Source organism: Fulmarus glacialis, unplaced genomic scaffold, assembly GCF_000690835.1.
Source record: "Fulmarus glacialis isolate BGI_N327 unplaced genomic scaffold, ASM69083v1 scaffold19049, whole genome shotgun sequence".
NCBI lineage: Eukaryota > Metazoa > Chordata > Aves > Procellariiformes > Procellariidae > Fulmarus > Fulmarus glacialis.
The window spans coordinates 62,435-74,048 of NW_009231768.1; the positions used below are offsets into that span (position 1 = coordinate 62,435).

Consider the following 11,614-nt stretch of genomic DNA (forward strand, 5'->3'; position numbering starts at 1 on the left):
TTCCGATTCTCTCCCCTACCCCACCGGGGGTGAGTAAGCGAGTGGCCGGGTGATGCCGAGTTGCTGACTAGGGTTAAACCACAACAGATTTCTAGATGCAGATTAAGCCTAGTAGAAGAGTTTTAGTTCCAAAATTATGTCTGGCCCTGCAGTGGTTTTAAGTACATTATCTAGGCCATAAATTTGTACTCTTACCTCTGACACAAACTTTGTTGTAGCATCACTTAAGGTTTTCAACATTGGCGTTGCTTCAGCGTAAAATAAAGACATTCTGTTTGCCAACTCATTATTTACTTCATTTTCTCCCTCTGCCTATAAAACAGAAGCAAAAAAGTAGTTGTTCTGTACATGAAAAAGATAGGTGGTAGTATAAGATTACATTTTATCTCATCCAAGGGTTACCTACTGGGACATTGTTAATCCTCATACGGCTCAGAGTTCTTCTATAGTAGCTGAAGTCATTCTGTATAGCAGGATTTGTCATCTATATAGAATGGAAGCAAGAGAGTTGTGACAAACTCAAGAAAAATATAAGGACAAGTTTTCATAAAATATAATACTGAGAACAAGAAAATATTCACTCTTCTGAAGTAAACCCTGTGACATGTTGGGAAGTGATATGTAGAACATAAAGCTTTCTGGTTAATTTCTCAGATTCTTCAGAACAAGATCTAACAAGAACAAGAAAAGGAGTAGTCTCCTAAACAGGGGTTTGAAATAGTAGGTTGAAAAAAAAAATGGCTTTGCTAGTTTGACTCCAAGGATCAGACCAGCAAATGAATATCATTTCAGCTTAGTTCTTTGCACATTAGCAAGAAAATAGCTGGACTATGGGTGTGCACATACTAAAAGCAGCAGCAGCATTATCCCAAGAGGTATGCCAAATTCAGATGAAGAAACATGATTAATATGAACTGAAATATAACAACTGCCTAAAGCTAATAAGGTATTTCATCTGCTTTCCAGTTTAATCTAACTCTGGGTCATGCAAACAAGCCAAGCATAGTAGATGCAAATAGTAGATATTTGAGTATCTACTGCATGCTCTATTCTAGAACAGAGCACAATCCAGATTGCTTCAGTAAATAGACTTGTTTTCTTTTCTCTAGTCTTTGTGCTTACAAAATTACAACAAGTTCTTACCTTGAGCTCATCAAATCGGAGTGTAAAGTGAAGAATTTCTGCAAACTGCTTAGCAAGAGCCTGCTCTCGCTCCAGGTGTTGCGTTGGTGAATACGGAGTGCTTGTCAGGGCTCCCAACAGACCTCGCAATCCTGCCTCTTAAATGAGAGGAGAGTATTTTGCAATATACAACTGCTCCTGCTTCTTGTATCTCTATTGACTGATACTCTGCATGGTAGACTTAAAAATATACATCTGCCAAAATACATGGTGGTTAACAATAACGGGGCTTGATGAATTGCTTCTATGTGCCACTGTTACCGTATTTCCTTACAAACTGCTGTAAAGACTAGGTTTAATCAGCACTGACAGCCATGAAAAAACTTCTTGAAAAGTTTTATTCAAGCTCTGTCTGCAACATTGGTGTAAAACATATTTCAATAACCTGTGTTAGCAGACTGCAGCCTTTAAGATAACAGAATTCAAGAGGTATATACGTATCAGCAAAAGTCATGTTTTTATTTGTTTTTAAAATAAATTTTATAATCCAACTTCCTGCTCATCTTTTTCAGAAAAATTCCTTACCTCTTTAACAAAGCAGACCTTGCCTGCAAAAAGCTTCCAGTTTTTGAGCTCATTTTTTTATGAGCTATGCTAATAACTGTGTAAAAGTGAGGTAACAACAGATAATTTGTGAAAAAATAAATCAAGTCTAATGGGTTTTATCAGCTTAGACACAACATCAGTCAAGTTGGTTTTGTAAGAGGCATGAAGTGCCATCTTAAGTATTGCACCTGCATGAACCAAGATCAGGCATTTCCACAGACCAAGCTATTTCTGGTGTTTGGGAGGGGAATAATACAGTCACTTTTAATTACTCTGGGTACCAGAAACATTAACAAGAATTCATTCCCAATGAATTAGTCTACTAGTTTTCAAAACAATCAGTTCATTAGTGCTTTCTAGAGTTACTAAAGGAGTAGAGAAAGATGATGACAAATATGCTCCCATTCTCTCTCTCTTCTCAGGTATCCACTGAAGCAAGTTTGCTTTCATATGCAAGAAGGTAGCACGCAGATATAAGTAAGATCCAATCCAATGTACGGAAGGAATCTATGCAATATGAGCTTTTATCTACTAAAAAGGGGTTGACCTAGATGTGATCACATCTGAATATGCCAAATGTACTAATTAATGAAGACAAAAAACCGCAAGTTAATACCATTCCACTTACCTAGTCTTTGAGAAAATTCATAGAATTTCTTTAGTTTGCCTACTAGTGGAACAACTGCACCCCATGCCTTCTCTTGCAGCTTCTCATCATTGGGATGCTGTATTGCCTTAAATTAGAAAAAAAAAGAGGAAAAAAGTATGCTTAGATTAAGAATAACAATTGTTTGAGGAGCTAGTAATTAAAAATTCTACCTACTGAGAAGTTTCCGGTTGAGAGACAAGCCTGTACTAACCCATGTCTCTTCCAAAAAGCTCTAAATACTTGTGTTGAAAATAAGTATCCTGAATAAGAAAACAACTTGGAGAGAGTATAAAGAAATTGTTAAAAGTAAAGCTTCTCAAATAAGAAAATTTACATAACCAGACCTAGTTAATTAAAATCAACAACTTTATTGTGATACCTCCAAACAAAAAAGTTTAGTGACCAAAGCCTCATCCTGATGTTGGTATCTATCACCAATTTCTGAATTTGCGAAGAAAAAAAAATCAAATAAACTTGCTGTGAAATTCAGGCTAAATATTACAGTAAGAACATTTAAGCATCATCATCAACATAAAGCACCACCAAGACATGGTGTATACCAGAGCTTTGAGGTAGAGATGCATAGACCTTGTCTTTACAGTAAGCTTCCCAGACATAAAGCCTTAAATTCAGTCTCTCCAGGTTTTTAAGATAGAAACTAGACTACTTAGCAACTGAAAATTACTAAGAAAACAGAAATAAAAATGCTCATAACTCTTCCGCTGCATCTTCACAGTCAATTCCTTGATTCCAAAATCTGTTTCAGTCAACCCTGGGCTGCGAGTTGCAGCACAGTCTTCTCTGGTCCCTAGGAAGCTTCCTTCCTGCCATGTCTACCTCCTCTCAGGAGCGTCTCTCTTCCTTCTCTACGGGAGCTGCAGGCTTCGTTGCCGAGACACACATTCCTGCGAGATCCTACAGCCTCTCCCTGAACATGCTCCTTCCTTGAAGAACAAATAAGCTATCTCCCTGCCTAAGGGTTTTGTGTGACACAGTTACCCTCCCTAAACCTACCTTGCGAATCCAACAGAGAGTGAATAAAAACTCATGGTACTTTAAAGCTGAATGGCTCTGAGTATCTCGAATTCATCTAGAGTGAGCAGAGACTCCTCCCATGTAACAAGGATTTCTTAAGAGTACGTTACAGTAACTCCTCACCTTAGGAGGAAAGTAAACCCATTGCTGCATGTGAGGAAGAAGGGAAGGGCGTTGAGAGAGTATTTATGCAACCCTTTCTTAAAGGTAAAGGAAAAATGGAGTTACACGCTGTAAAGAAACTTTGCTTCTGTTCCAAACATTTACTTCAGTAAATAAAAGCCAATTAAAAGGGATTGAAAATGAGATGTCTTTTGTGTTAGGACTACCACACATCAGACTTCTCCAACTAGCGTATAAGAAGATGTCGATACTACTCAATATTGCATTGTAGTCACGCCATGCTCTTTCCAAATTTGCCACTAACTCAAGAGCTTATGTGGGAATATAAAGAAAAAACAATAACAACAATTCCATAAAAAGTTTGAGAAGCATCATTTGCTATTACATATGTGCATTAATATTACTGAAACAAGTGACATCTGTTTCGCTGTTAAAAAGGAACATTCCAGAGCAGAAATTCAAGACAGCAATTTTAATAGACAACATGCTCTGCCAAAACAGCTCCTGCAAGCAAAGTTAAAATCCAGCAGTATTTGGTTAAGATCAGACAATGAACAACCACAGGTTTTGCACCATCGTAACGCTCTAGCTCACCTCTCGTATTTCATGGCCAGCTCCTCTATATGACTGCAAGTCTTCCAGTATTCCTTCTGCATCCTTTAACACTACATTCACCTGATTATAAATTTCCTTTTCAGATTCTGTAGGTTGGGCATCTAAACAGCAGAACATATTAAATATATACATACACATACATTTTTAACAATAATATGGAATTCTATAGGCACACCATCACCTACGGGACAAATTCTTCATGCAGCAACTCAAAGAATTTTCATTCTCTGACGAGCTACTACAATGTATGAGGAACTCCAAAAGAGTAATTGTATTCATTTTAGTAGTCTTTTAGCTTAATTTAGCATCCCAAAAATGCACCTGGAATCTATCCTTCCTGACTTATTTAAAATTGGGTTAGGAGAAGAAATCCTGACAAGTCATCTTTATGACTATCACACCAATTTCACCTTAGAGTGCAGTACAAGCTCAATGAAAGAGACTTAGGTAAGCACTCAAAAGACACACTCACTACAGATATTACAGGAGGTGTTCATGTCTATTGTTATCTAGGAACACTGCATCAGATTATTTTCCATCTTCCCTGCCTCCCCTTTTGCTGGTTGGGAAAGGAACTGTATCTTTTACTTCTAAATATATTTAATTCTCAAAACATATTCTTTATTGCCCTAATTGCAAAATCAGAGTTGAGAACAAAAAGATCCAGTGTAAACTTGTTCTCTTTTTTTCCCTCCCCCTCATTAAGGATATGTGCTGTCTCCTAGTTTTTCTGTATTTAGCTGAAGGCTTTCCAAAAGTATATTTGATCATCATTTCAAAAAAGCTACACATACATGTTTAAAGAAATGTCATTCAATAAGAAGTATGTTTTGAGAAGTATCAACAAAAGGCTTTAACCTTTAAAAAAACCTAGTACAAGTATCTCGGACCTGGTTTACCTGATAAAAGATCAATTTTTCTTTTAAAATTCTGATGGAAGCTAAGCTATAAGGTTAGTTCCTTTTAGATTGATGTAAAAAAAAAAAAATTAGTTGTTACTGAAGCTCTTACAAAAAACCCCAAACACTTCTCTCTTTACATGGGCAAAATATGTTATGAAATAAATATCAGGATATTTTAAATCCAGGATTTCCAATACCAAAAGTCAGGGTATTAACAACAGATTCTTTTTTATAGGGATGAACAAAAGTTATCTACAGACAATATATCCTCATGATTTTGTGCTGTTTAAAGGGTCTGGAAAATGTCTTTTTAAAAGTGCTTTTTCCATGATCCATATGTATAACTCCCACTAACTGTGATGGAAGTTAGGTACATATTTACATTAAAAAGAAAAAAAAAAACATCACAGTATCCTAGTGTTACACACTAGAAAGAACCATTAGAAAACAAAGTTTGTATGAGGAGAAAATAAGTTTCACATGCATTGCCTGTCTGGATTTTGCTGTAATTTTGCATAATACTTCTTATTTTTATGGTTTAATGCATAGCAAGTGGGCATTATTAGCAAATATGCCTATATATAGACCTTGCAACAGTTTAACTGTGATATTTTGAGAACCATCAAGAATTAGCACGGGTAAAAAAAAAGCTGGTCACTCCTTTTAAAAAAAGTATAAGACCACGACATTGATTAAGCATCGAGTAAAAGTGGCCAGTGCTTTTTAGATCATCACAAAGGCCACATTTATAATTTTGAAAGCTGCTGAAGACTGCTGTAAGAAATGAAGACAAAAAAATGAGGGAAAAGAGCAGACAGGTAAGCACCAGTTGACTGACAGCAGTTCATGCACAAACATGAAATGCTATAGTGAAATACAGACTAAAATGTGAAGCTCTGTAGCATTCCAGATTGTGTTGTTAAATAATGCAATCAAGACTTGCCACTTGGATCATCTCGCATTGAGCACATCTCTTGCCTATTTAATTTTTCATGCCATTTTTTCTTTACCCTCTCTAATAAGGAGAATTCATCTTTCAACAGGGGGTGGGGAGGGGCACAGCAGAAGGGCCCATGAGAACTCCTCCTCCTCATTTCAAAACCCACCAACAGGCAGAACAGATGTAGTACTATGACCTTCCAAGTTTAGAAATGAAAATCATCTTCCAGATACAAATTAAATGGTCTTCACTGAACAGCTGGCTATGCAAGTCAACACCTTCAACACCTATGTTCATGTGTTTCACTTAGGATGTAATCAGCCAACTACTGTATTTCATTTCCCTAAAATGTTCCGGGAAACCTAAAACAATGGTTTATACTGAATTTGTTAGGGTGGTGCGTTTTTTTGGGGTTTATTGCTTCGTTGTTTTGATTATAACGAACTTATAAATATACATGTCTTAAAATCCAGTAGGCACTGGATTATTTCTTTTGCTATGTATTTCATTCTGGTGTACCTAGTCCTCTCCAATAGAAGCAAGATGTAAACCTCATTTGTCCCAGCTAAGTTCCTCTCCCATCTGTAATTCCTCTGCACCTAGAAAAGAGCTCAAATTAAAAAGTAAACCTAAATTCTTTTATATTCACTTCACAATACATTTAGGATGTACTAGAATAGATTTAAAAGGCACAATATAGAAAATCTTCAAGCCCTAGTGCTGGCTGGCTCAGAGCAATTGGTTTATTTGCTTCTCAGCACAGGTTAGAGCATTGTATTCTGAAAGCCCACCACAGATGGAGAAAGAGGGAAAGGTTCCTCTTCCTAAGCACTACTGTAATCTTGAATAGATGGAGGTAGCATTCCCACATATCAGTATGTACCTGCGAACTTAAGCTATGGGACTTTCACTTGAGAATCACTAATTGTGGAGGGCAGAGAGCAGGAAAAGGAGTTTACTTCTGGAGTTAGTCTTGACAACTAAAAAAAAGCAACTAGCAACGCCAGGCATCCGAAGAGCAGGATGAAGGAGGCATATGATTTCAGGGATTTCCCCTTTCCCCTTCCATGGATGTAAGTTCCTGCTGCAACTTTATGACAAGGCTTTGTCTTCACCTGGCAACATTTTCCATAGAAAGAACAAATACAGTAAGCACAGCACAGCCCACCGAAATGTTCTGACGTTTGATATTGTTGCCAGGGGAGATGACCCCTGGTTATTCAGGGCAACTTTCCCATTTTTAATCCAATAATAAGAAAAGTGAAGACTGAGGTCCCACAAGTAAATGGGGAGTTCATCTTTAAATTAATTTTAAATTTAATCAGAACATTACTACACTAGATGCGATATACACTTAGAGTTCAGAAAGCTCACACAATAACATATTAAAGACGAAAGAGTAGACTTGAAACAATATACAAATGCTGTTATGTGAACTGAATGCTATGGAAGTACGACAACATATTGCATGCGGGGAACACACACATTTAGTAACTATTTAAAAAAATATTTGGCTAGCCTACAGAACTAGTAGGGAGAGAAATTTGGGGTTAAAAGTTTATACTGCACAGCAAACACTATTTAAACTGAAATTTTTTCCCAGGAAGGAACACACCAAGTCATCTGAAACTGGCTGGGACAAAACTCACAAGCAAGGAAGAGAAAAATCCCAGGCTGCTGGAGATGAAATAATTTATTCATCTCTATCATCATTACTATGGAGAATGCTATCTTTGTGGCTCCTCTGAAACCTAGCCAAGTTCTTTGGAGGTAATGCAGAATACTTTCAGTGCTAGCTTGAGATCACCATCTGCAACCAAAAGTACTCTGTATTTTAGCTACTATTCAAATCAGTAAATTTGGAAAGGATTTGCACTGTGACAGTAATGACACCAATGTAAAAGTTGAGCTGTAAGTTTCCCACGTTGTAGGTGGCTGGTTTATGTTAACAATATTGCCCTTACAAAGCTGTGCATTTTCCTCTGCTCATGTTGAAGTGGCACTGCAGAGACTTTAGCAGAATACTTAAGACAACTATTTGTTTCAAATAAGTAAGGTGAATGACCAAAGAAAACATAAGCTTAACGAGTGTTAAGGCAAGGAAAAGCCAACAGCCCATTATATCATTTATCGGAACATTTTTTGCATGTATTCTGATAGTCAGTCACACAAATCACTGGAATCTAGCACCAAGATAAATATCGGGGGGGGGGGGGGTGGGTGGGGGTGGAATCTTAGAAACCAGTCTAAAACCTTTCTAAATTTGGAGTTTGTATCCCTATAAAGCTTTATGGACATTGGATTTTTAGTTCTTTATGGTACTGTGCAAGAACCATTTAACTAGTCTGCTCACTCCAAAGATGTATATGGATTTAAGAACAAAAGACTTCAAACTGTATATTACTGGGCCAGGCGTAACACAGAATTGGCAAATTTGTTTTTAATACAGAGCTTACTTGCTCTTCTACATAAAAACACAACATTAAGTACCACAAGATTAAGTGCCAAGTCTTGAAGAAAGATCTTGACTGTGTCAAAGCCAAGATCCTGTCAAGGCAAGCTATCTGAAACAGAGTAGAAAGAAGCATGGATACACAGTATAGCAGCAGAAACAAACGCAGGACAGGGTCCAAAATGAATAAAAAACAGTCTAACAATTCAGCCATAATATAAGTCATTTAATTTGACTGCGTATGTAAACATTTCATGTCAGCAACCTGCTTACTCTCATGCCAAATCTTGTTCATGCTCAAAACATGCACTTTAGAACAAAATTGATAGCTAAAGAATCAATATTTTTTAAAAAATAGAAGCAACTTATTGCAATTGATTTTAGAATTATGCCTCTTGTTTCCAGCTAACTTGAATTTAATTTAGTCCAATGAAATGGTCAGTATTTGCAGATTAAGCTGGAGCTTCACAACTCCAATATTCTCCCACATCAGTTCTCCCTACTTCACTAAGTGACACCTATTCTGATGATACGTGAGATCTGAAGTGGTTTTAAACAACAGTTTTGCTTTCTGATTTTTTAACACAGCCCTTGATTATCTCCCCTTTATGAATAATTTCCATGGCTATCATCTTCCAATAACAATATATTCAGAAGAGACAATTGATAAAATCAACAAGGACAAGGGTTTAGAGAAGTTTTAATTTTAAACATCACTGAAGCAAAAACATATTTCTCCAGGCATTCGCTTTCACATTAGAACTAATATAACCAATTGCTACTGTTTCATCAAACACAACTGAAAAATAATTTGGGGGAAGAAAAGAAGATATAATGAATCTCAAATTGTCCATATCACGATACTTCATCAATTTTTTGTTATGCTATTCCATTGTATTTTATTACGTGGTCAAAATGCACTTGAACATTAGTTTTCTTATTTTATGCTTGCTGATGTGCACCTGGGTAAAGCAATAGCATATCCCAAAAGAAAGTAGTTAAACATGCATAGCAGCAGCCAACAACACTTACCTGCCATTCTTAGACTACATTATATCATGCCACAAAAACTAAAAGCAGAAATACTAACTATATGTGAACCTTCCAGAAGGCTTGGCATTGATCAGACAAGCTATACGTCTCTTCTTTTCAAAAGCAATTTCGTCTCTATACTCTGAGCCCCCCTTTTAAGGAGGGATGAGGTTAACTGTCAAATTTCAATGCCAAACCAAACAAGGTTCACATGCACACCTTCAACGTGATGATGTTGGAGAGCTATGAATAGCTGTTGTGAGCCAATCTGTATATGCAGCATTATTCAGTATGCAGTGGCACACTGGAAGAAAAGAGAATCAGGTTTCATATTCAGTCCTTCCTTTAAAGTGCATGTACCTTCTTGCAATTTCAGTAAGTCTTCAAATAATTCAAATTCTTTTTAAAGTTCTGATTAAAAGCAAACAGAATTTTGGTTTAAAACAAGAACCATATCAGATTCCAACAGTAAAATATAATTTGAAAGCCCTCCCTGAAATAAAGATTTTACATTTTAGAAACTGAGGTTATTTGAAAACAGATTATTGCTTTCTACAAAAGTTTGCTGAACAATTATCCATAGCTCAGGCATGCAAAGCTGTTAGAAAGATGGCAAGTGAAAACATACATTTAGTAACATGACAAATGCAGTCTACTGCAGGCAAAGAGTAATAGATATATAAAATCATCTTCTCACTTTCAAAATCAAGGAAAAAATTTGGCCCCTGCTCAAGGTCTGTGCATGTCAAAACTTTTAGAAGGTTCCCCATGTTAAGGTACCTGCCGAGACAAGAATGAGAGAAAAGAAAATTTTCTTTTTATAAGAAGGAACAGCCCAAATATAGTTGATTGAAGCGGTGGGGGAAAGAAGACCAGAAAGTTCCATCAGGCACAAACCCATCCTTCAGGCTGCCGCCCTGATGGGTGGAGGGAGACCCCCACCTCGAGGACGTACAGCTGGTGATCCCAGAGATGCAATGCAGCTTTCCTGTAAGAAGTGACTACATCACCAACACCTTCACAGCTGCCCCTTCGGGAAAGGGGCAGAACTCCAACTGAAGGCATCGCCAGTGACTAATTCTGTCTCGGTACACCCTAGCACCAGTGTGCTGAGCAGGAGTACCACGTTGAGGGCTAAGGACTGTATTTGCAAACACTGACATGGTAGCTATGCTACAGATTTTTACCTGATGGGACAACAAAAGGAAAGAGCTTTAATTTTCTCAGCTCTTATAATTTTGTCAGAAAGCCATTATAGAAAACTGCATCAAGATACATCATTTCAGTGTGCAGAAAATGTTTACAAGTAACTTGATAACACAAGTATGCCACAGATCTTTTACACAAGTTGCCTAAAACATTTGTGAAGCTCAGACAATTCCACTTTGGACTTTTGGATGTAAAAAAAATGCACATTAACTGCACCATGAATGACCAAACCAGTATCAGGAATGATTTAGTACTCACTCTTGTATAAGATAGGATTACAGTGAACAACTGCTCAGCACAGATTGCTAAGGCATATTGACAGATTTTTTGTTTTATGATTACTTGATTTGCAGGCATATGGATGGACATCACTGACCACAGAGACCCAAAATGACTAAGCACAAGGAAAGAAAATGTACACAGTAGCATGATGGTGGCTTGGCTACTACTGGAGGGGAAAAAAGAAAAAAAAAAAAAAAGAACAGAAAAAACACATGCAACTCTTTCAAATTGCAGATTTGCAACTGAGTCCCCTAGCCTTCACTGCAGCAGGTATAAGCAACTCTACTGTTACCATTTTAAATGCACCAGCTGTGAAGGGCCGAGAGACTTACTTTCAAAATCCAAGAAAAAATGTGCTGCATTGTGGTCTATGTCCCTGGTTAGCACCTTAATGAGATTACCCATGCCAGCAAACCTAAAAATAAAAATGGCAAAATAATTTAGTTCCAATAACCATTTCCTATTTTAAGTACACGCCTGGGGCTCACTGGAGCAGGGCTCCCATCGGGTTTTGCACGCTGGATTCATCACCTTCTGGTGGGAAGTAGAAAACGTGCACTGTACAGCGCATTTCCACTCCCATTCTTCTCAGGGAGGAGTGATTATTGAAAAAATTAAGAGTTATAGCTTTGACAAAAATAAAGATC

The 11,614-nt window shown here is 37.2% G+C and overlaps 1 protein-coding gene across 2 annotated transcripts in view; it reads right to left on the bottom strand.

Moving 5' to 3' along the window:
* Positions 1-11,372, bottom strand: part of FAM49B (family with sequence similarity 49, member B) — an 18,799-nt gene extending 7,427 nt beyond the window's left edge. Inside the window, exons 1-7 of one of the 2 annotated variants that reach the window (XM_009584686.1) lie at positions 11,300-11,354; positions 10,174-10,256; positions 4,130-4,251; positions 2,357-2,462; positions 1,144-1,280; positions 407-484; positions 196-312 (exon numbers count right to left, since the gene is read on the bottom strand). In XM_009584686.1, coding sequence (XP_009582981.1) covers positions 196-312; positions 407-484; positions 1,144-1,280; positions 2,357-2,462; positions 4,130-4,251; positions 10,174-10,246 — 633 coding nt within the window. In that variant the 5' untranslated portion in view covers positions 10,247-10,256; positions 11,300-11,354. Of the gene's footprint in view, positions 1-195; positions 313-402; positions 485-1,143; positions 1,281-2,356; positions 2,463-4,129; positions 4,252-10,173; positions 10,257-11,299 lie in introns of both variants that reach the window. The other variant, XM_009584688.1, reaches the window with a different exon arrangement.
* Between the last annotated feature and the right edge of the window lie 242 nt (positions 11,373-11,614).